At 37.5% G+C, this 25,654-nt stretch overlaps 3 protein-coding genes and 1 long non-coding RNA gene across 7 annotated transcripts in view; 2 read left to right on the top strand and 2 right to left on the bottom strand.

Annotated features, from left to right (window-relative positions):
• LOC147853746 (uncharacterized) overlaps positions 1–25,654 on the bottom strand; it is a 103,053-nt gene that overhangs the window by 64,507 nt on the left and 12,892 nt on the right. The window lies entirely within an intron of this gene.
• LOC147853754 (pentatricopeptide repeat-containing protein At2g03380, mitochondrial-like) lies at positions 76–3,486 on the bottom strand. The gene is made up of 3 exons (XM_087332162.1): positions 3,347–3,486; positions 3,180–3,250; positions 76–2,864 (listed from the first exon to the last, which is right to left on the bottom strand). The coding sequence occupies exons 1-3, from the start codon at positions 3,402–3,404 to the stop codon at positions 273–275; spliced, it is 2,721 nt and encodes a 906-aa protein (XP_087188288.1). The 5' UTR covers positions 3,405–3,486; the 3' UTR covers positions 76–272.
• LOC147853755 (uncharacterized) lies at positions 5,059–8,517 on the top strand. The gene is made up of 2 exons (XR_015531169.1): positions 5,059–5,185; positions 6,727–8,517. It is a non-coding gene; the product is annotated as an uncharacterized LOC147853755 (long non-coding RNA).
• On the top strand, positions 14,183–18,323 carry LOC147853756 (UBP1-associated protein 2C-like). Of its 3 annotated transcripts, none has more exons than XM_087332167.1 (2): positions 14,183–15,736; positions 17,827–18,323. In XM_087332167.1, exon 1 carries the CDS (start codon positions 14,224–14,226, stop codon positions 15,724–15,726), a length of 1,503 nt encoding a protein of 500 aa, XP_087188293.1. In that variant the 5' UTR covers positions 14,183–14,223; the 3' UTR covers positions 15,727–15,736; positions 17,827–18,323. The 3 variants fall into 3 exon arrangements, with proteins under 3 accessions (XP_087188293.1, XP_087188292.1, XP_087188294.1); XM_087332166.1 differs by lacking the exon at positions 17,827–18,323 and adding an exon at positions 16,193–16,587; XM_087332168.1 differs by lacking the exon at positions 17,827–18,323 and adding an exon at positions 16,330–16,587.

Here is a 25,654-nt window from a genome sequence, read left to right on the forward strand (position 1 = left end):
GACTAGAAAAACCAATACCAGATGAGATCACTAAATGAAATCAATTATTTGGGTTTACAATATCATCCCTGATGAAACAACACTTAAAGAATTGCAATTTCAAGTATACTTTTACAAAGCTTCATAAGTTTACAGGCAAATTTTGACATGACAATGTAGCTAATTGGTTTTACTTGCCATGGCCATCAATGATCTCTTTGAAAAATGTCTCATTTCCCAATATATACAAAAACAAATATTTCTGGTCAAAGAAAGTCTAAGTCGTTTAGACATTAGCCGACAAATTTCATCCTCATCGCCTCTATCTTCTTTGCATCTTCAAACATATGCGCATCTTCATAGATCTGGAACATCAACAAGTATGCAGCATCATGCTTTTCATTCAATTTCACTGCACACTCAAAGGCTTCCCGGCCAATTTCTACATTTCCCCATTTTTTGCAGGCTCCCAATAAAGAATTCCAAGTCACGTAATTTGGCTCAACTTGCATAGACTTCAACCTTGACATTGCCTCCTCTAATTGCCCAGCTCGACCTAAGAGATCTATTATGCAGTTGCAGTGTCTGATGGACGGCTCTATATTATAGTCTTGAATCATGACCTCAAAATATTCCATACCTCTAGAAACTATTCCAGCATGGCTACATGCAGAGAGAACACCAAGAAATGTCACTCCATCTGGTACTATCCTTTGTGCTCTCATTTCCTCAAATAGGTTCAAAACCAATCCTGTTTCTCCCTGTTGAGAATATCCCGTGATCAAAGCATTCCAATTAGCTCGTTCCCTTCTTGGCATTGCATCGAACATGGCATGTGCATCCTTGATACTTCCACATTTGCAATACATGTGGATAAGTGCTGTCGAAGTAATGACCTCAAATGTTTGGTCCAGCAAATTGCTATTACTCATTTGTGTGTGAATTCTTCGCCCTGCCTCTAGGGATGCACTGTCACTACATGCTGTGAGAACACTGACAAAAGTCACACCATTGGGCAGTAAGCCTTGCTCTTGCATGTTTCTATACAATGTGAAGGAGAATTCATTTTCTCCATGATTGGCATGCCCCAAAATTATGGCACTCCAAGAAACCACATCTTGGACCGCTAGCTCATTGAACACATCCCATGCTTCTCTAAGTGAACCACAATTACAATACATTGTCACTAATGCATTTCCAATTGTGGAATCACTTTCCACTTCTGCGTTGATAATATCATAGTGTAGTGCCCTCCCTCTTTCTATGGCCCCTATACCTACGCATGTCTTCAACATGCAAAGAAAAGTAACCACATTTGGAGGCACCCCTAATCTTTGCATCTGTTCAAATGATTTCCAAGCTTCTTCCACAAACCCACTCTCTGCATAACCTGTGATTAAAATGGTCCAAGAAACTACATCTTGAACTAACATATCATCGAATACTATGCTTGCTTCTTTTAATAATCCAGTTTTGGCATACATGGCGACCAAACTATTAGAAATAGAAAGGTTCCTTTCCAGCCCTTGTTTCACAATATCCATGTGAAGCTCTCGGCCTTTGCCAATTGCTTTCACATTACAACATAGTTTCAAGCTTCCGAGATATGTCACGACATCAGGAGAGATACCCTCCCCCTTCATTTGTTTAAAACAAGTGAACCATTCTTCAAATAAGCCATGCTCGGCATAACCTGTAATGAGGGCATTCCAAACAACTACATCATGGTCTATCAACTGATCAAATACTTCTTGAGCCTCTTTGAGATGGCCACACTTAACATACATATCCACCAATCCACAAGCAACAGATTTGTCCATTTCAAAACCCTCTTTAACAATATCAGCATGTAACTGTTGTCCCTTATCCACATTTCTAATACCACTACAAGCTTTCAAGCCACATACAAATATTACAGAGTCCAGGAAGACATCTTCTTCTTGCATCTGTTGTATACAATCAAGAGCTTCTGTGACAAGTCCACATTGGGCATATCCCATCACAAGGGATGTCCATAAGACAACATTTCGAACAGGTTGTTTGTCAAACACATACTTGGCTTCCAGAAAGGACCCACACTTTGCATACATGTCTACCAATGCATTCTCTATAAAAGAATTCCCAACAAGCCCACCTTTTATAATCTTATCGTGGATTTGATGGCCTTTTTTAATTTCTTTTAGCTTGGATGAAGCTTTCAAAATAGCAACATAAGTATGATCACCAGGATGAATACCGTCCTCTTGCATTACTTCAAGCAGGGAGAACGCTTTCAAGGTTTCTCCACACCCAACAAATCCTTGGATCAAAGAAGTCCAAGCAATCTCATTCTTGCAAGGCATCCTATACGAAATTTGCTCTGCATAATATACATCCCCACACTGAACAAACATCGGGATGAGATAGTTCCCAAGTTCTCGATGAGCTTCAAGACCCACCATGCAAATGTGCAAGTGTAATTTCATACAAAGATGTGAGCTTTTATGAATTTTGCATTCTTGCACAATGTGGATAAACATCTCAATTGACGGGAGCTTTTCATCTGTCATAATTTCATCTATGAACGATATGTCCCACATTCGCTTCTTCTCGCCCATTCCTACATTCAACCAATGGGGATTACCAATCTTCAATCTCCTACTCTTGTTTGGTATGGTATCATCTCGGAATGCATCATTCGTTGGAAGTATGTCAACCATATCCAAATCACCATCTTGAAATGCATCATTCTCTGAAGATATATACTCATCTTTACAGTCCACACTTGAATTTATTATTCGGGTTTCATCATTCTTCGACAATATAAAGGCCACACTTGAATCTTCTTCTCGGATTTCATCATTCTTTGGAGGTGTATTATAGAGCCTCGGATTTATACCTTGGTGCTGAAATATAGCATCAAGAGAGAAAAAGAACACCCATTTCTATTTCCTTTTAGGTGGTCCATTTTCAGTAAGAATGAATTCTAACCTTAGGTCCAGATTTTGGTTCATCACAAGCTTTCTTTTACACATGTGTGTTGTGTGTGTGTGTGTGTGTGTGTGTGTGTGTGTATGTATATATATATATATATATATATATATATATATATATATATATATATAGAGAGAGAGAGAGAGAGAGAGAGAGAGAGAGAGAGAGAGGAATGGAGGGAGATTAATAGCTTCAATTTGGATCAATCAATATAGTAATACACTTACATCTTTCTCTTTCTTCTCCAGGAAAGGGTGGATATTGAGTGTTCTTCCTTCCCCTGAGAAACCGTACCTTTCTGAAGATAAAAAATTAAATTATAACAGATTTCAAACCATAGCCAAAATGAAGGCGAAAGAATTTGGTCTGACTTGGCAGGAATTGAACTCGAGACCTGGATTTGCAGATGATATGTTGGTTGGGAAGCCAATTGAAGAGACCAAACAATGCATCGTCTGGATTGAACCTGACTGTCTCAGATTCTATCGACAAAGGAAAGGCTACATTACATGTCAGCACCAAATTAAGTGCCAGTGATGATCCAAGCCGCGTTTTCTCATTATTTCCAGGACATGCCCCTCGATCTAATGGGGGGGGCCAGTTTCGGAGAGACTAAGGGGCATAGGAAGAAATAAAGAAAACCGGAGGCCTGTATGACCCGAAGGCACATACCGGTGTCATGTGCATTCTGTTCATGCCTTGGGCGAATGTATCGAACCAGATAGCTTTTCGTACATAGGCCTGGAGGATGGACAAACAGTACAAATGCAATGGGCAAACATTTTTGTATAATTTGTGCCTCGTGAGATCCAAACCTAAGAGGGAAGGCGCAACATTGAATTTCCATACTAGCTAAAAACGTTGATATGTTGTCAGGGTGGTTGTTTGAATAAAGCCCTGGAAAGAAAGGGTAAGGTAAGTAAGTAAACAAATATTAATGAGAAAGACACATTTTAACAATCACAAAAGCGGTTAGATTTAAGATAATAAAATTATGTGATTCAAAGTTTCATTATTGTTGAGATCAATTTGATTGAAGGACTTTGTTTAGTTATATAATCATCTTTATAGACATAACTACTTGTAGCTACAAGAGGACGGTGCCACATACCATGGGAAGAAGCACACAAATGTACTAGCCACATCAGGCAACAGACTCAAGGTAAAACATGGGTGTCAAATGTAGCACCTTGAGAGAATCAACATTTTCATTTCCTTTGAGAAGAGGATGTACATCCTATAGTAGACATGGAAATCGAACAAACAATTTCAGAATGAAGTGGGAACACACTAACGACTTTGTTGGGAGTGTGATTCCTCCCTACAATTGATGTGAAAGTTGAACAACTTGTAAAAATGACTACATTGATGGTTGCAGGTAGACCAATGTCATGAACAATCGTACAATTGACAATACAAGAAGACAAGGTGATAATCCTTGCCACCATAAGATCTATGCAAGATTGCATCAAGCATAAACAATGTGGCGTGTTACAGCCAATCACCTCAATCCAAGAGAGAGATCCTTTGAACAAGCCTTTGATATGAGCAATCACACAACTGACAAGGACGGGAAGATAATGCCAATATAGTTGCAACCATAAGATGTAGGCAAGATTGCATCAAGCATAGACAAATGTGGTATGTTATAACCGATCACTTTTGTCCAAAAGAGATATCCTTTGAACTAGCTTATGGGATTAGGACATGTTTGGGCAATGAGATGCAATGGGACAAATCAACGCGATATAACTGCCAAACCCGAGGATCAATGGCAAACCAGGAAAACTACGGAACCAAAAAACCCACTAGGGAACTACCAAACTAGATATACTACCGGACGGATCGATCAATGGCACAAATCAACGCAATAAAATCTCATGCATCTGGTGAGGCGAGGCAAACCGATCGGGACCAGACAACAGAGGCTGCGAATGATGTTACGCGGACAATAAGTGTAGATCATGCCGTCGACAAAAATGGAAGGAGTGTGCGGGAGTCCGAGGGATGAATCCGAGTCTTAGAGTTCGAATGTGAAAGCGAGACGGGATTTAGAAAAACCAGTCCTTTTATTTTCTCTTTCATATTTGCGAAGAGTTTTGCTTGCAACCTTTGGGGGAAGAGAAACACAGAGTAGATTTGGCTTTCTCTTTCTTGCCGGTTATTTATCAACAGTGTAAATCGATCCTTCTCAATCGGCTTCCATATTTCAACTTCACAGAAGCAGATAATAGTAAGTCCTTGACTCTGCTATCACAGGCTTCCAATTATTTGTTTTGCGTCTTCATGACAACTGGCCATGTCAAGAGTTCTTGTTTGCATTTTTGTTTCCCATCATGAATATGCATATTGTAGCGTATAACAATTTGTTTTTTCGGTTAAAATTCTCTGATCCCGTATGTTATTTTTATATATATTCACGACAATGTCATGTGTATATATGTTGTGTATATGTTGTTTACATTTCGCTTTCTATCGTCAAATTTTTTTCCATATACAATTGTGTTCAAATATTGAAATTTGCGAATTGACTAATGATGCTTGATACAAATTTGTTTGGCATGTTATGATTTCTACTATGTGTATTGATCCACCTTTGAAACGTAATTGGGCTAGATTTGTTCTAGTGTCTTATGACATGTTTTGTTGGGATTTAATTGTTGATTGAATGAGATATGTTTGGTTATTAGTACATACATATCAAAGAGTATTTGATGGTTATCATAGGAATGCAGAGATTCCTGAGGGTACATATTGTGATTCAACGAGCATGTAAAAAGCTAAAAAGTGGAACTCTACCTTTCACTTGCTAAATAGTGACGTTACAATCTTACTCCATACCATATCAATTAGTTATACCTAGTTGAAACTAGTATAGCAATATTCGATTTCAGTTCATTTGTTCATGGAATCATAACCCTTTCTCTATTGATTGCTTGCCCCTGTTAGTATGTGTGTTTTCAGAAATTCAGAAAACACTAAATCAACCCTACCTTTGTCACTAATTTCCAGGATACATCTTCATTTTTTTAATTGTCAGAACACCACTAAGTATTTAAAACATTATGAATATAATGAATTTTTAATTAGCTTGAAGTATCTTTATTGATTATCGTGAATGGTATTATAGGCCCCAATTAATACTCATAATCAGAATGTAAAACCTTAAAAAAACACATGTTTCATGTTAAGACAACATATACGCTATCAAAATATTGTGTAGAGATGTAGGGTTTAAGGGCGTAAGATGTCAGGTTCATGCATAGAAATTCGTAGCATACCTTGTTATCCATGTTTTTATTAAACTAACTGATGTTCCAAACAGAAAATGATGTTTTTGTATCATGTGGATACATCATGCATGTTAAGTGAGATGTTTTCCACATAATGATTTGCGACATTTGATGTTAAATGTGGAGATAATTAAACCAAATCTTACAGAAATAGCCTAATCACATGATAATCATAGAAAATGGAGCCAAATGGGTCTAATTGACTGGCTTCGTTTATGGTCAATGGTGCATTAATTCAGTCCATTAGGATGGGCCCATTTGTGTGTGATTATACACATGAGATGGTGTTTTCTCTTATTTTATATGCTTCACGTGGAGTTACACATCTCAAGAATCATTGATACATAAATGTGATATCCATATGATATTTACATAAAGTGCTTAGTGATTTTTTATAAGCTTAAATTATGCATTTTCATGATGCATAAATTAGTCCACATCTTCACTCTCATCTGACTCATTTTGATTCCTTGAATTGCAGCAACTGAGAATGTGTTCAAACGCATTCAAAATGGACTCAAGGATGAAGAAGTATCAAGTGATCACTGGGTGGATGAAATGGGAACAGGATAACACTCTACGTCGGCATCAACTACGTGTTAAGAATGTAAAACCGTCAATTGATAACAAATGCCCTGACCGAGGGGCATTTGTTACTCTGAACACAAAGAAAATGAGACTTCAAGAAGGTTTGTTTTTCTTATGTTCTACAGGTCCTGCATACCTCTGAGAACTATATTTGTGCCTTAAGGAAGCCATCAGCCACAAGGGAAATTTGTTGTCCATTACATTCAAGATGTGTTACTCTCTCTATATAAATGGGGATCAACATTGTTCCAAAATTTGCTATTTGGTGTTGGCGTCATTGGTGTTACCAGACAGGGTTGAGAAAATAGAGAGAAAGAATCGAGTCCTTGTGAAAAGATTGCGGGCTATCAATGAAGTGAAAATGCCAGACTTTTGCTATCTCAAAAGGAGGACCCACATTAAAGGAGATGCATACAAGTGAGTGAGTTTGACCACATTCATTTGTTAATTACCTGACTCTACTGGATCATTGGAACGAGAGAAAAAGATCTTCCATTAGGCAAAACTTTTATGAAATGATGATATGATGCTACTGGGCAAGAGGATTAGGTACAATTATGAAATGATGCTATTAGTATGAGCAAGCGCAAAAGATATTCCATTTGGCACAGTTATGAAATGATGATATCGGATACTAATACTAATTCTATCGTCGTGTTGGCGGTAAAAGGCTTAAGCCACCAAGTGGTGGTAAAGAATTTAGGTATGATTGGGAAGCCTTGAAAGGCTCTACTCAAAGGAGGAGCTTGCGGAAACAAGAAACTATACTACGTAGACTCATTCATTCCCAGAAGATATCGCCAGAGGATGCGAAGAAGATGCAAATATACTTACCTAGGGCCCAAGATGTGCCTATTGATTACTTAGATTATGACCCAAAAGACAAGCAAACAGGTTCGGGAATTGGTAATGACTCGGCAAGGTATGTTGAAGTTGGGGAACCTGACAGTATCTTGACCAAACTAGCTGCTATTCGGCTTCACGTGAACTATGGTGACCACAGCAACCCTGATGGACTTTATTCCCAACGTCTTGACTTAAACACGAAGCATGAAATCTTGGCTTGATATGCCAGTGCCCACAAAAACTATGTGATACGTGATATGGACTAGTGTGAGTTTCTATTCTTTCTTTGACTTTATGTTAAAACCATGCACCATCATTTCACATGCTTTGGTAAGGTTATATTGGAAATGGTGTTTATATCGTTATTTATGATGGATTTATATCCAGTATAGAATTAAAGTATTTATTCAGTTTTTTGGAGAAAGGTATGCTGGATCGAACCAACTTTTTGAGCAAGGAGCTGAGAAGGTACTCTGAATGATATTAAGATTTGAGGATAAATGTTAAGAACAAAAGATATTGAGAACAAAGTACTGCAGTTTGAGACATTGTAGTGAAGTTCATGGCAAAGGATTTTTTACCCTTATGTTCCAAGAGACTTTTAGGGGACGAGACTAGCTGAAAAGGGATTGTGGAGAAGTAGATATTGCTAATCGATTTTGGTAATTTAGAGATAAATATCACAAATGTCATGGATAAAAGGAGAGATCAAAATGTCAAGAAGAAGCACTTGGGAATTAACATGAACTAAACAACCATTTCTCCTTGGCTTTTTCGTGATTTTGATAGTGTTATGTAGCCTTATAAGATCATTAATAATGTTGTTATTGTTTGCTTTCGGACTGCCTTTGAGTACTTCTCTCTTCATCTGGTAGCAATTATGATGTTTATCGTTTAAACATAAACCTGCTCATTTTTGTGTTACTCTATAGAAAATGCTAAAATTGAAATTGTATTGTGTTTCAAAACTCTAGTTCAGGAAATAAAATGTGAAGTGTCAAGACCATGGAAGAGTAAGCTATTTGATATAGTAATTTTCCACCATCATATTCTAATCAATCTTTTTTATGAAGGTTCAGGGATATTTGATTTGCGATGAAGGTTCAGGATGATTTAAGATGATTGGGATATTTGATTTAAGATGATTGGCCTATGTTTACATTTGCAAATAAATTGCATTATGCTTTGCATGTAACTTAGAGGTACCTAGTTTGAGTCTATGTTTGGACATTGACAACATTAGTTGTTTGACGAAGCTTAAAGCATATGTTGGATTGATATCTCTTTCTAGATTAACACATTCTTTTCCAAATGATCTGAGTAGAAGGATATGCATTCTAGTGTGAATGATATAATAACATTTAGAGCCTTTATTGAATCAAGAAATCATTCAAAACATGTGAGGATGGAGTTATAATCAATCCTTGTTTATATCTTGTATCTTCCTGTGCTGAATATTTATAATGTCTATTATTTTTAGTTTTTGCTGGATTTTCATTGCGTGTTATGCATTTATGAAAATTTCACCAAATGTTACATAATATATTATTTCAAATGGTTCTTCTAGTTTAGACAATGTAGTTCGAATTATCATATTGAGGTGATGTTAGTTGCCTTCATTACGAACCATTTGGCGTGATTCCCTATAGTTTCTATCAAAATTTGTTTTGTGTGAAAGGTGTTTGTGGAGATAACCAACTAGTGAGGGAACAAGAATAACCAACTTTGTTGAACATTGTGTGTGTGTGTGTGTGAGAGATGGAGAGAGAGAGAGAGTTCCATTCTGGTTCAGTGTTCCTTTCCTTAGTTCTTTGGCTCGTTTTGAAGCTTGCACAGAGGGCTTTCTAAAGAGTAGTTGCACGTAACATTTGGGGGTTTTTGTAGAATGTTACGAGCAAAATCGTCATTTGTTTTTATGCATCTCATGGTTGCTTGCTTTGTTTCCTTCTCCAACAAAATTGCTTGTAAGTGAGCTCTCATATATTTTTTGTCATATGGATGTTGGTGTTTTCATGAATATGGATGAGTTTTTGAATTCCTCAAAGGATGCATGCATGGTTGAGTCAGTATCGAGTCCAAGAGGAGATGGTAAAAGACAACGATTTATTGGAGAGAATCTTTCCCTTTTGATTCGCAAGTTGGGGTGAGAAAATATGTTGTAAAGTTAGAAGAACTTCTTTTGTGGCAAATGACAGTGCTAAAGAAGTCACGAAATCTCAATCATGAAGAGAGAGAGAGTTATGCAAGGTCACATATCATCATATTCACCATTTGAATTGGTGTGTAGGGTAGCATTGAGTTTGGAGTCGTAGTTGTATTTATCTCCCTATAAGGTTTCTATACTCTGTAGTAAGTTAGTAATAGTGGTGTATTTTTCTTTCGTAATGAAAGCCATTATTTAAAAGAGAGAGAGAGAGAGAGAGAGAGAGAGAGAGAGAGCATTGTTGCATGGATCTTTGCGTATGAAAACGAATGTTGTACCTTGGGTGGATTGGCGGTTATGGGATAGTAAACACTTGTTACAATTCACGACAAATATTTGGATAATCATACAATGACATCATTAGTTTGGTTATCACCTAAAGTATAAAAGGTAGTGGCAAATATTGCAACATGGTTGGAACTTGGCATTCCTATTTGCCATTTCATGTATAGAAGTATTCATATGGAGAGTCATGATTGGTGGGCTCCCATTACGTTCACCCTTTAAGAGACGAGGACTAGGGTCAAGTATGTGCTTTTTTTGCACCATTCTGTTGCAGGACAATACACATTGGTTCATTAAATGCTTATAACATGTATCATTTCGAAATACTTATCAAACATTTGACAAATTTTAAGCTGTTGTTATTTGAGGCCTCAACAATAGGTTTTTTCTCTGTATGTTCAAAATGGTCCAAATGATGAGTTAGAGATATTGTTCCAAAATTTATGATATTGGGGACTCCAACACAATTGGAATATGGGTAATACTTTTATGTTTGATAGTAGACATGGGGTGAAAGTTTATATGAAGAAGTTGAATGACATTCTTATGTGGAAGTTTTAGATGTTAGAGTAATGGGGATCATTTCCTCAAGTGCATATTCATGTTTTATATTAGCTTTATAGCATGTCCCTTTCCCTACATAGGATAGGTAGGCAATGCAGGCTAATGTGTAACGAGTATAATTGTGTGCCTTTACTAGAGAGAGAGAGAGAGAACCCATGACCACCTGGTCTCCATTGGGCAACCTTAACATTTGAGCTACATTCCACAGTGGCATCTAGTGAGATCAGAGATATCTATAAAGTAATTGAGAGGTGAGATAAACCCAAGATGATGTTACTAGTGTACACAACTTACCCCTAGTGTAAGCTAATTACGGTAAGAGATAGATAGATAGATTATATTATCGTCTTCGGAGGTCAAATATGACCTATGAGACCAAAAATATTACATTTCACATGATACGTGTGAAAGTGAGTATTGACTCTTGATGTTCAAGAACTTTACCAATGAATGTTGCAATCGAGAGTGCACATTGTGGTTGTGAGAGGAATTCATGCAAGGATTGGGCTCGGTCGAAGAGATGTGGAAAGCATGGTCGAATATGATCAAAGGTAGAGCATTGTATCAAAGTGTGATACTTAGACTCGCGAACTTTTTTAGGGCAAAGTGTGCATAGCCGACCACTCTCATCACTTGTGCCCCAACGCCATGTCTCAAATCACAATGCATGTGAGCTAAGTTGCATGGAAGCAATGGTTCTAATAGTAGATAACGGTATGGGCTCTAACATGTATCGATGTGTACGGTTTCCCTGTTCCACAAAGAATATGGTTTTGTAGTTAGGTGCATTGAGAGAGAGAGAGAGAGAGAGAGAGAGAGAGAGAGAGAGAGAGAATTAGAATTAGAATTTTTATCCTCCATAAAGAGGTCAATTTTGACCTATGGGAACAAAGTTGTTCTTGATATAAGTCTCCTTCCTAAGAAGGGGTATTCATACATTGAAGCACAAAGTCTTTATGTGTTAGTAAAGCATACACATATGAGCTCAACCTGCTAGGTGGTGTCTTAAGTATGGCACTTAAGTTATCACTCCCTCTTAGTATGTCAGCATATCTTGAACGAATTGCACTATATGTCGAGCATGTGAAGAGAGAGAGAGAGAGAGAGAGTGTGTGTGTGTGTGTGTGTGATAAATTGGTAAAGGTTGTTTTGTGAAGACAAGGTTGGGCATTGAGCTAAGGACTATATTCGTGTAGCAAAAGACATGGGATTTGAGCCAAGGCATGTGAGTCAATAACAATATAGCCTACAACTAGGAAAAGCCTTGGAACACAAATGACGCGACGAGTGAGTTATTACTAACCTAGTATATTTATATTGGTTTCTCCAACTCATTAATCATTTCACAATCAACTATTATCATGATAGTTACATAAGTATGAGCAGGTTGTATGCACACATGCACTTAGGTGAGGGGGTGTCCACAGACTTGATAGGGTAGGACAAGACAAGACAAGACAAGACAAGGGTAAGAAGGGAAACACTATGGGTGTCCAAGAGATGGGCAATCTATGAGAGCTAGGGGGGGGGATTAAATGGTCGGGACTCGAGCCTAGAGAGTCTATGAGTAAAATTCCTCCATTAGTGTTTGCACACACACACGCACACACACATTCTCTCTCTCTCTCTCTCTAAGTGGATTCTCAAAGCACTTTTTAAGTAACATGGGGGTCAAGCAAGGATGTCCACCCACACTTTTTGGCTTATGTATTGATAAATTAGAAGAAGTGGTAAATAAGGTTGCAAGAAAAGAAGGATTGAATGCTCCCAAATTGATGCAATGTGTTATCTTATTGCTTCTATATGATGATGATGTGGTACTCTTCTCATATGATGTTGATTGTATGCAAAATTTACTCGGGGTATTAGAAGAATTTTGCCATAGTAGTGGACTAGCAGTGAATGTGGAGAAAACAAAAATGATGGTACTGCAAACCATCCAACCTCATCATTACCCTATCCTAACATATAGAGGTGAACATATACAATTTGTTTAAAGCTTTAAATATCTTGGTATTGATGTACCTGCCACAAATAAATGGAGTGCATGCTTTGAATCAAGGCTCCAAGTCGGTTGGAAATCGTATTACCTTTTGGAGAACCAATGCAACCAAAGTGATACGTGTGGATGAGAAGTAAAACTAATGTTGTTCAATGCATGGTAACTCAAGCATTGCTTAATGGAGTAGAAGAATGGGGTGGCACCATCTCTCTTAATGCATGGAATGAGATTGAGAAAATTCAAAAGATGTTTTTAAGTAGGCAATTAGGAGTTAAATGCACTACCTCTTACTAGGTTATGTTCTTGGAAACAGGTGTTCGACCCATAGAACTATTGGCACTCCAAAAACTTAAAAGTATATAAATACATTACAAAAGTTAAGAATATGTTGAATCATCGATTATCACATCTTGCTTGGAATGTTGGATGTAAGCTACAAAAGAATCATAAAAGTAAGATTCTCTCATCCGGTTGGGTTGTTGACATAAGGAGATGGTTTAGAAGATGGAGTTTGGATGATCTTTTAGAGCTTTCACGCAAGGCAATGCTATGCATTATGTAATGATTGAGAAAAGGTTGGTGGAATCATTAAGGATGAAGTGGGAAGATGCTAAGAGGACAAAGCTAGAATACTACGTTGCAAATGTCAACCCTCAATGTTGGTCTCAATATAAAGCAAGAATGCCTACTGATCGTATTCAACCTTATCTCATTACCAATACGAGTAGTAATGCTCGTAGAGCCCTTACACTACTTCGCACTCAGATCTCACAAGTTAGGTATTGAAGTTGCATCATGGTATCCGAAATGTAACTAATGTGAAGACATGCAAAGTATGCAATGACGGCATGGCAGAGGATGAATGACACTTTGCTCTTCACATGCTCGACATATAGTGCAATTCGTTCAAGATATGCTGACATACTAAGTAAGAGGGAGTGATAACGTAAGTGCCATACTGAAGACACGACCGAGAAGGTTGAGCTCACGTGTGTGCGCTTTTATTCACACATACAGACATTGTGCTTCAATGTATGAATGAATACCCCACACATATCGAGAACACATGTATGCTCTGGTCCCATAGGTCAAAATTGGCCTCTTTATGGACGATACAAATTCTAATTCTCTCTCTCTCTCTCTCTCTCTCTCTCTCACACACACACACACACACACACATAGGTATAAAACCTCTCTCTCTCTCTCTCTCTCTCTCTCTCACACACACACACACACACACACACACACACAGGTATAAAACCTAACACTCAATAATAATATGTAGTGTGTGTGTTAAGAAAACGAGATTTTTGTTTTGTTGTTTCAAATCCCGACCTAGCGAGGCTTCCTGGCCACGGGTTAGGGTTAGGGTTAGGGTTAGGGTTTCTCTTTCTCCGCTCGCACAGCGCGAGAGAAAAACAAAAGGCTGCGCTGCCTGCCCTGTCTTAGGGTTTGGAGCTTCCCCGAATTCTCCCCCCTAACTGCCCGCCATGGATATGACGAACACAGAATTGAAGAAACGGAAGCTTGAAGAGAATGGCGGAGCCTCTGTTACGACCATGACTGTGACCACTAATTCGACTGCTAATTCTACTCCAGCCATCGCGATCGGGCCTTCAGAGGTCCCTCTTACTCTCCCTCTTTCCACAGAGAGCAACATTGGCATACCTTCTTACCTTACTCGAGACACAGCTCGCCCTATGCTCGACCTCCTCTCCAAGGAGGACCTCGCAAACATAGTTCTGGACGCTGTTCTCCGCCATCCCGACGTGCTTGACGAGGTTCGACGGATAGCCGACCGGGACCCTTCTCACCGCAAGATCTTTGTACGCGGACTCGGGTGGGAAACCAATAGCCTCAGCCTCAAAAGTACGTTCTCAGAATTTGGGGACCTCGAAGAAGCCATTGCGATCATTGACAAAAACACAGGTAAGTCTCGTGGATATGGCTTTGTCACGTTCAAACACATGGATGGTGCAATTAATGCTCTTAGAGAGCCTAGTAAGAGAATTGATGGTCGAATCAGTGTCTGCCAGCTGGCCTCTACGGGTTCTGCCTCGGCTCAACCTCCACAAGACCTCGCCGCAAGGAAAATCTATGTGGGTAATGTCCCTTTGGCTTGGCCAGTTGACCATTTGCTTAGCATCTTTTCTGAATATGGCGAGATCGAAGAAGGGCCTCTCGGTCTAGATAAACAAGCAGGCAAAGAGAGGGGTTTTGCTCTTTTTATATATAAAACTGCTGAGGCAACCAAAAGGGCACTTGAGGAACCGGTGAAGAACATAGGTGGGCATCAACTCTTCTGTAAGCTCGCTGTAGAGGGTGCAAAACAAAGGTTAAACCCCATGCATGGTCAACCGGATTTGTCAATGCCTGGTTTGGGTATGACCCAACCGGGTGGATCTGGTCCAGTTCCTTCCAATATGCCCCCATATGGTAGTGGAGGGGGTAGTAGTCAATATGGTGGACCAACGCCACCACAAGGGATGATGACACCTGGTGGAGTTTCATATGGTCAAAACATGAGCAATTCTATGAATCCAGGTCTTAACCAGGGTATGCACCCAAACTTGCCCATTGCGAACCAACCTGGTGTCAGTAATCCAATGGCAGGTTCATCAATGAATCCTGGTCTTCATGGTGGACAACCCATAACCACAGGTGTTGGCCAACTGGGTTCTGCAATCAACACCATTCCACCATCGTATGCATCAGTTGATCCCTATGCTCCCTCACATGCAGGATCATATGGAGGAGGTTATTCAGGTGGTGGAACAAACCCTTCATCATACAACAGTCCTCTTCCCATTGCTTCTCAAGGTTTGTCATCTCTTCAAGGACAATATGGAATGCCAGCTTATCAAGTTCAACAACCTCTGCCATCATATCCATCACAGCAACAGATGGCCTTGCCATACCAGAGTCAACAACAATTGGCTGCACCTCGCATGCAACCGACTGGAGCTCCTTCAAATCCTTACTATACCATGTAGCTGCAGCATGGTAAGTGCCCTTTCCTAGCCCAGAAAGTTTGGGTAACTTGTGGCGATGTGTTCTTTTCTAGCCTTCAGAAAATAAGTAATTTACAGTGATTGATTCTCTTTGCTAGCCTAGAAAATGGAGTAATTTGTGATGACATCCTCTTTTTCTAGACAAGAAAATCTAATGATGTATGTTGAGTGTTATTGTATTGGCTAGAAAATTGAATAAGGTATGGTGACTTATCTTTTCTTGGCTAGTTGTGTTATACGAAACTGTGTGGATTATATAGATGACGCAGCAGTACTTTTTTTGCTTCTGAATATGCATATATACACATTTTTCACTAAGTTTTCAGGGCATTGTTTTTACTCAGGAGTTGTTAATATTCATTGCATCAATCACACTTTCATCAAGTTTCAGAGCATTTTCCTTTGATCTTAACCTTTATTCCTGATGTTTTTTCTGTTTTCTCCCTAGGAAAAAAATGTGTCATCATTCGGACTTGATTTGGTTTCAAGCTTTTACTGTTTTCTAGAACCTTTTACAAGGTTCTTAATGAAGTGTCCTGCTCTGCATTCCTCTCAGTGCTATCTGGTTTTATCATCTATTTCCAGGCTTTGTTTGATCCGTGTTGAAGCTATATTGTATTGAGAATAATATGGACCATCTATCTGGCAGCAGCATGGAGATATTTTATGTCATTTACAAGGACTGAATTGATGTGGGATATAGGAGTCCATTTACAGTTGCATTGAGTGTATCACAAGAGTTTTACAACTTTTAGGTGCTTGTATTTTGAATGCAATAGTTTACTTCACTGATGTTATTCCGGTCTAATATAGATATTTGACTGAAAATCATTGTTTTTTAAAGGTGGATGTGCATATTTGATGGTATTATTGATTAACAATTTCTTAGCTTAACATAAAGTATGGAGATTTTGGATCCACAAACTTTCTAAGATACTGGTGTTTGTGTTTTCTTATATAATATCTTTGTATATAAAATTTGTAGGCTGTTTTTGTTGGAGCTTTATTCAATCTTAAAGGTGCTGATGAAAGCAACACATAATAGATTGACAACTTAGTACTTGCGTTTTTCTTTACAACCGTCTTTTACATTCTTTCCATACTGTTTTATTGGTGCTTATTTTATGCTTGATTGAAAAGTTTTTCTTGATTGCTCATTTTGCTTTTTATAGAATGTCTTTGGATATAACGTCTAGGCTGTTTCATTTTAGCATTATTCAATATTAATGGATGTATATATGTGATGCTTACTTAACAAAATCTGACTTTTTTGTGTTTGTATGCATGTTTCTCTTTGTTCATTTGATGTACTGTATTTATGATTTAAGTTTTACAATAACTGTCTTAAATGACGTCCAAATGTGTTAATTCTCATTTGTTTGACATCATTTCTAGACCTAAGTTTTGTATTGGAAATCAATATAACATTGTTGTGATATCTGTGGATTCAAGTGTACAGTGAACTGTTTTCTAGAATTGCATTCAAATTGCAGCTTTTGCTAGCATTGATGCAGATTAATTTATATATTAAATTGGAAACAAAAACTTTCTTGTGTCTCAAATGTTTCCATGCATTTCAAATTTTATCATTAGACAACCTTGCAACTAATCCATGATGTGCAACTTTCATCTGAACATTCTTCACAGCATTTTATTAAGCTAATTTTTTGCTGGTGACATTACACTTGATGTTGCTAATTTTCATGTTAATTGTTATGCAATATTACACTTAATGTAATTATTTTTGACACATTATACTGTTGATTTAATCTTTCACAAAATAAAAATAAAGATTACAGTTCACTGTACACTTGAAATTGCTGATTTAACATCTTTTGTCTAGTTGTGTAATTGATTTGGAATTATGCCTAGTTATGAAATTATTACTCTGATGGATTTTGATTGTCAAACTTTTGTGTTAATTTGTACTGGATTTGATGCATTTTGCCAATCTTATCAACATGTGTAACATCTTTATTTCATAAGAGATGGAATGACCATTTGGTTGTACGTTGTAAATATAGCTTAATAATGTTGAAAGAGGGCATGTTGCATTTATATTCACATGTGCATTTGCCTTAGGATGAGGGTTTTTATGACACCGAAAATGATGCGGAGAACATGGGGTTAAAAGAGGGGATGGTCCAAAAGTCAGGAAACTTTCGTTAGCATTTACTCACTCAAAAGTGGAATTGGATGGTCTTCCTCGACTAAAGTCCTTTTGCAAGTATTGACAAATCAGAGCTCAAAGATTTGGGAGTGAGCTTAACTTGAGTAGAAGTGTATATAATCATAATTCCACATTGGTTGTCGAATTGAACATAAAAACACATTTTGGAGTGTGGTTTTATGATTTAGTGGAGCAATCAAAAAGATGAGTTGGTGTGAGCACCATCACTGTAAATTTGCATGCACAGAAATTTTGAAATTTGTGTACTCTTCCTGGAAATGCTACTGTTTGTACAATTATTTGCAAAGGCATCGCTATAAATAAGTATCAAGGGAGGAAGTCAAATACACAACACGATGCTTTGTAATATTTTAGTTCACAATAGAAAGCTTGTGTAAAAGTATGTGACGGAAGTGTATTTGTTTATTTAGCCATATGGCAATGTCAACTTTGTGCTCACTGATGTACTCCATGTCGTATGATAATGTATGCCAAAATCACCCAAGAATCCTACTGTTTAAAGTCTATGACTGATTCTCGGGCACATGCCATTGGAAAATGAAAAGATGTATGTTGTGTTCAGCGGTGAAGTGCTAATTTAATGTATCACTTGAAACTTAAAGTCAAGAACAGGTCTTTGCACCCATCATATCAAGTTCCTCTTAGCTCTTATACAGCAGTGATGCCCTTGTCTAATGGTAAGGTCTAGAGAGCTCTACTACACAACCATGTTAAATTGGAGAGAGAGGGAGCATATCACTTTAGAGCGTCAAAGTACAGGGATTGAGATAATATTGACATAGACTAAGTCTGCTCATACATATTTGTCGATTTGTTTGATTTGTTACAATTTCATTGTTTAGCATGGAAATGAAACAGCTCAATCTTATTGTGCAAATCAATGAAGTTTAAGCAAATGCTTAAGCAACATCTATCCAGGAGAAATATGTGTAAGATGTTGCTGGAAATGCTTTAGCAAACCTCTATCTAGGAGAAAGATTTGTAAGAAAAAGATACATAAAAAAAGCAACTTTATTTTTCACAAAGATAGTCTTTTTGGACTATTTCTCATACATAGTAGCACGTCTTGACTCACATCTTACTAAATTCAGCTCTTCAAATATTTTTTCAAAACGATATAAAAATAAGAATTAGTTGGAAGGCAAATCGAGCTAGCCCTAGAACACAATTGAAGTGTGTGAATGGAAATTGTTGTTCAATTCATGTATGTCATAGTTCCTTGCTCAAGCAGGTGTGAAAGCAACAATTTTGACTCTTGAATAATACAAGCTTAATTCAATGCATGGATCGTTAGGTTTTGCACATGGGCTTGATACACTTCTCAGACATTGCTTTTCACCACATCTTGACCAAGGTTCATCCATGGAAATGCTTGACACAGGTAAAATAAGATCCAACTGCTAGGAGTTGGCAACGGTTCAGCTTAAGCATGAACCCGCCCTTTTAATCGTCGTTAAATGGTTTGGCGGTTTGCTCAAGCTGGAGGTTTGTTAACCGTTTTGAGCTTGGGCTCTTGCGGTTTGGTCAGGCTTGAGGTTTGTTAACCGGTTTGAGCTTGAGTTCTGTGCGGTTTGGTCAGGCTGGAGGTTTGTTAACCGGTTTGAGCTTGGGCTCTGTTCGGCTGGAGCCCTGGTAACCGACTCAAACCGGTTAAACCATTTAGGTCATCTAACAATAATTTTAACAGTATCTTGAGCTGCAACTCGGAGCACGCCTTCTTCTGTCGACTCCTCAGCAGCAGCAGCCTACGACCTGCACGGCTTCTGTCGACTCCTCGGCAGCAGCCTACGAGCAGCACGGCTTCTATTGATTTTCTGAACTGCGAGGCTCGACCACACCTTCTGCGGACTCCTACACAGTATGTTTCACCTCCTTCTTTTGAATCATTAGTTGTGGCTGGATCATAGAATTTAAAATCCGTTTTCTCCAATTGCTTTGCATCCCCCTGTGTCTTCATTCAAGGCGCCTTGTGACCACACACGTGATGATCCTGTATGATTTCTTCATGCTGTCCCTAAATTGAAGTCATTAAGTGTGGGTTAAGTTATGTTTTAAGTTAATCTCTTTTTTTATCTCCTTTAGTTAAGAGATGAAGGACGCGATTAGGGTGTTTTCTTAGGGAGCTTAGGATCTTATGTTTGCTAAGTTCAAGAGTGGTTGATACCCATTGCTGACCGCATCACCAGCAAAATGGTGCATGTTCGCCTGATCCCATGCAATGATCTCCTTTAGGGTGTGTTTTTTAGGTAGCCTAGGATCTCATGCTTGTTAAGTTCAAGAGTGGTTGATATCCATTGCCGGCTGCATCACCAGCAAAATGGTGCATGTTCACCTTATCCCATGTTTGTTAAGTTCTTCATATCTTCTAACAAACATGGGGTCAAGAAGTACTAGTGAGTGGCCTTGGGAGGTTGGGCCAATAATAATTTGAAAAGTAATCAGCAGACAAATTGTCAGTCAAGAAGCTAAAATTTCCAAATTTAGGGTAACGTAAAAAAATGCAGGGCATCGGTAGATTTTGTTTTACGAAAATGCGAAGGAAAGCTTCTCTAATTTGTTTTTGTCTACCACCTAGGCCTGCCCAGCTGGGTTTCTTTCACATGAATCATAGATGTTTGAATGTTTAAGTAAAGTTATCGTTTGTGTATTTTCATGTCCAAACTAGAAATTTCCTTTTTTTAAGGTCATGTTTCCTGCATTGTTTCATAACTGATATTGCTTGTATTATGACATAATGTGATAATGCCAAAAATTATAAGAGTGATACCTTGAGCATGATTTAAAATGTGTATTTTGATTGATATGTTAATGGTTGCGATATTATTGTTATGATATTTTCACGATGATTGTTTCACGTACAAGAATTATCACGTGTCATTTTAATATACATGGAAGATGGTTTTATTTTAAGAAAGAATGGATGGGTTTTCAGGTTAGATTTAAAATCAGATTTATTGAACCATGCCAAAGAAGGTTCAACATGATTCTATTAAATACTATATGATATAATGAAGGGACAAGGTGGCATTTATTGAGCCAATAACATGATTCTATACAATGTTACACATTTGTGTTACCCTATTTGCATAGTTCCATTAGACATATTGAGTTACTTCAAATTATGGTTGTAGATTTTGATGAAATTTATGATGATACATAGTTAAATGCATGAAAGAGAATTGTGTACATAAAAGAATGCATCGACTTGTGTGCATTATGCATCTCAATGGTTATGATACGATTAGCCTTTGATATTTACACCAATAAGCTTTTATATTTTCTTGAAGAGAGTGTGAGATGGTCATGCAATCCAAACTAAAGAAACACTTCTATCTTTCTAGAGGACACAAGCTCCATACTTGGTCCTGACCTTTACATTTTTCCTTCTTGTATATGATTAACACAAAAATAAGAATCACCAAACATTTTTCCTTCTTGTATATTTTTCCATATTTCTACTTCAAAAAGTAGGAATCACAAGCCAAACTTTTAGTTGCTTCTTGAAAAATAAATCATGAGTTTTTTAACAAATCATAGACATTATCCTTGAAAAGTTAAATGCTACGGACGGAGAAATCCATAGTTTTTAACTAAATTCCTCAGGACAGCACAAAGGTGGTTATGCTTCATAACTCACGTAGTACCTTTGCCTGGTAGTGGAGGTGAAATGTTCATAAAATGAGTTCGTTCTTGCAAACTAGGATCATGAATGAATAAAAACACTGTACCCATGGCTGAAGCCAACTTTAAGTTTTAATTGGGACAAATGTTAACTTTAGAATCTCAATACAACAAAATTGGGAATATTGAATTTGAGACTTCACAATTATATTGTTTTATGTATAAAGGCAATGTTTGCACATTTTGTTTTATCATGTCATAGTCTTGTTTGTAACTTTTTTTGCATGCTGTGCAAGTCGTTATTAAATTCAAATGATAGTACTGCTGAGATGTCATCTTTCGATTTTTGTACGAAATAATTGTACATGTATTTATTTATTTGTTATCTAACACCATGATTTCTAATTTGTAATACAGATTCCAGACCTTTCTATGGAAGATATTCAAGCTATAACTCCTTCTTTATCATCACCCACTGAGGTGGCATCAACTACAATCACTAGATGCAAAATAAGGGCAAGAAAAAGATCTTCATGGACTGAGCAACACATCCTCTCCATCAAAGAAGGAGATGCATCTAAACGTCGATGTAATTATTGTCACTTGTTATGGTCAAGCTCTACTTCTACAGGTTCTATTGCCAAACATTTATCAGATAAGCATAATATTAGTAGCACAACACCGCCACAAGTTTCTAATAGTGTTTTTGTCCAATCTCAAATAGATGCACCTGCATCTTCATTAGCTATATCCCGTACTTTAGAGAAGAAATTTGATAGTTCTATTGCTAGGTTTATAGTTTCAACAATGTTGCCTCATGCATATGTTGAATCCTCTAGTTTAAGAACATTAGTGCACGATTTCTCGCCAAGTTATCAACTTAAATCAGCTCATACAGTTAAAAGATTAGTTTTACGAATGTATATTGTTCTCCGTCAATTAGTTATTACTTATTTGTCCTCACAAAGTTTTAGATATGCTATGACGTATGATGGCTGCACAAATGATAGTTTGAAAGGATTTTATCCAATGACTTTACATTGGATCTCTTTAGAGTCTGGCAAGTCAATTAGTGTGCTTTTAGACCTTCTAGATGTCTTTCCAGGAGATGGAGTAGGAAAACGTGTCGGGCAAGCTTTATTCTCGCGTCTAAAATCATTTGGTGTCTCTTCACGTCTTCTATCCACAACATGTAATGGTGTTAGTGAAAGTCCGATTGCATCAAAAGAACTAGCTAGGTTGTTGCTTAGTCATCATGAACAGGACATTTTGCAACCATCACATATGTTAAGATGCATGGTCCATACATGTGAGCTTGGTGTAAAGTCTGCAATAGAGGTTATTACTCCTTCTACTATGAAATTAAGGAAGACATTATATTCTATACGCACAAGTAAAGTTGGTAGAGCTATTTTTAAAAAATATTCAAAAAATATACATGAGAATGGAGAGCAAGAACCGCCACGTTTAGATTGTGCCACTAGTTGGAATTCAACTCTAGTAATGTATCAACAAGCCTTAAAGTTAAGAGATGTCTTGAGTTATACCATAAATGACAAGGCTATTGCCCATGAGTTTGTGGACCATACTCTCTCAATAGAAGATTGGAATCATATACAAAGTATGGAACGATGGCTACTTGTGCCTGCTGTAATTTGTAATTACATAAGTGGCTTAAAGTACCCAACCCTCTCAATAGCAGCACTTGCATTCAAACGTTTGTTATCACATTGTAATAATTATATATCTATGGATATGGATTCAATTGAGTCACCCTCCGAGAGGACCAATCTTGAAGTTCAACAGGAGGCTAGTAACAAATGTTTACAATACCTAATCGAGTACCAAGAATCATTGAATTCTATTCCATCTCGGATCACAATGTTTCTTGACCCAAGGTATTTCTGTTAGATTGACATCTTCACTGTTTTTATCTTTTGTAATGTATGATTTTCAAAATGTTTTACTAATATTGTCTTCGATCTTGATGTAGAGTTTCAAAACCAAGTAATCCAATAGAGAGAAACCTTGATATAGAATTGGTCGGAAATGTATTAGACTTAAACTATCTCGTCAATAATGTCCATACTTCTCCATCTTGTGATACATCTGAAGGACATCATTTTGGACATGAGGAGTTTTGGAAAATGTTAGGTGCTAATGGGAAATCTCATGAATCATCAACAAGTTCAGAAATTGAAGATTTCTTGAAGTTGCCACGAGCAAAGACTAACATAGACCCTCTTCAATGGTGGTTTACTAACAGGTTTTGTCAAATCTTTTTTCATGTTTTAAACACATTTGTTGATATTATCTAATTTGTTGACTTGAAATAGATCCAGTTTACCAAGGTTGTACAAGATGGCATGCGAATATTTGGCAATTCCAGCTTCATCGGTGCCTTCAAAGGAAGCTAATTCCGAAGCTAGTTATAAATTTGAAGATAGTGTTCACTTACATTCATGCATTTTTAAGGCGGAGATGTGCATTAGATCTTGGTTGGATCTACTTGATAGTGCAAACATTTCTATACCCGAAGATATTAATGATGCGTATAATAGTTTGGATATTGATTTAGAAGACATGATGGCAGAGGATGATGTCATGGAATACCTGTACTTGGACCAGTGATAATTTTTTGAAATTTCGAAGTACATGATGATTTTTGGAATACTTGCTGTTTATGATTTTTAGACTTTTGGATTACTTGACGTTTATTTAATGATGACGTTGGATGCTAGATAGTGTGGTTGCTCAATGTTGAAAACTGCTTGTTAGAAAGAGTTTCTTAAGTGTCAAGAATATTCTTCTTTCTTGGCCAAATGGGATCATTTGAACATGAAATATATTGGTCTTTAGAACTTATGAGTGTATTAAGACTTGTACTATGTACTATGTAGTGTGTATGTAGTATATAGTTTGAAACAATGTGCGTTTTAATTTGTCACAACAAACTCACTAAGTTTTATGGAAAAATACAGATGAAAGAATTGGTGGAACTTTGAATTTTCTCATAATAGGCTATTAAAAGCTACAATACACATTTGATCTTGGGAAAAAAGTGTACACTTTTTTCCTAAATATTTTCTATACAATGTAAAAAGTGATCCGTCAACTCACACAACTTCACCATTAACGCAACGTTGTTTAGAAACTTCATTATCAGAATTTGTATGACAACGATGATGTCAACAATCCCGAGAAACAATTACTTTGTAAAGATTCCTTGGAACTTGTTCTTGATCTTGAGTTTCTATGCATTCACTTCGCTGAAGCTAGAAAAACGCAAAACTATTGAATTTGATCAGTCCTATTGATTTGGGAGGCATTTGGCCCACCAAACAATCCCATTATATCCTCTCCCTTGAGCTAAAGGGTCAAAAGAATGGCAAAGTGATAAGAGGGCCAAGAAGGAGATGTTCCTCCACATGACATCCAAGATGAGGGGCTCTTTTTTGCCCCATTGAGGGCGCCCAATGCTCCCAACATGTCCATAATTAGATCACCCGTACCTTGGATGCCCATGGCAAGACTGACATATGCTTCTCAGATCATCAATGCATCATTAGTACTACTAGTTATTGTGGCAAAGAACTCGTCCATTTCCTCAATGCCCGCACCATCAACTAATTCAACGGAGACAATCTCACCAAGCTAAAGATGATTGGCAAATGGCATATTCTTTCATCATTTGATTAGTTATGGAATCCTCTTCCTTTAATAGCAAAATCCCCATCTAAAGGGATCCTTTGCAGTCATGAGGTCTTGTGCCACCATTTGCACCTTGATACTAGCAGCTCGTCAATGCTTCATGGCATCATGGACTTGGGGTCAAGAAGGATCCTTGATCCCCACAATCACGAGAAGGGTCAAGTTAGAACTAGTGGGAATCCCCTAATACTTTATAATCTCAATCAACAATACTTTGGACATCTGAGATCCATGTATGAGAAAGCTATGCATTTTAAGCTCTCAAAAACCATTGCGTGAATTTGTTTCTCCCGTCTCTTGTAATGGGGATAAGGGGTATTATTTTATGACATCATGGTTTTGGAATGTTTGGAATGTAATTTCAATTCGTTTTGATGTGGATTTTGA

Source organism: Azolla caroliniana, unplaced genomic scaffold (assembly GCF_043228905.1).
Source record: "Azolla caroliniana isolate FFs.n. ecotype wild unplaced genomic scaffold, voAzoCaro1.0.p SCAF_16, whole genome shotgun sequence".
NCBI lineage: Eukaryota > Viridiplantae > Streptophyta > Polypodiopsida > Salviniales > Salviniaceae > Azolla > Azolla caroliniana.

What these genes read in the sequence shown, in the direction of transcription:
- LOC147853754 (XM_087332162.1), bottom strand. Translation starts at nt 3,404, where the DNA reads ATGCATTGTTTGGTCTCTTCAATTGGCTTCCCAACCAACATATCATCT. An exon ending in CATATCATCTGCAAATCCAG is followed by an intron (nt 3,251 to 3,346) that starts GTCTCGAGTTCA and finishes TTTTATCTTCAG; the next exon opens with AAAGGTACGGTTTCTCAGGG. An exon ending in TGGAGAAGAAAGAGAAAGAT is followed by an intron (nt 2,865 to 3,179) that starts GTAAGTGTATTA and finishes GCTATATTTCAG; the next exon opens with CACCAAGGTATAAATCCGAG.
- LOC147853756 (XM_087332167.1), top strand. Translation starts at nt 14,224, where the DNA reads ATGGATATGACGAACACAGAATTGAAGAAACGGAAGCTTGAAGAGAAT.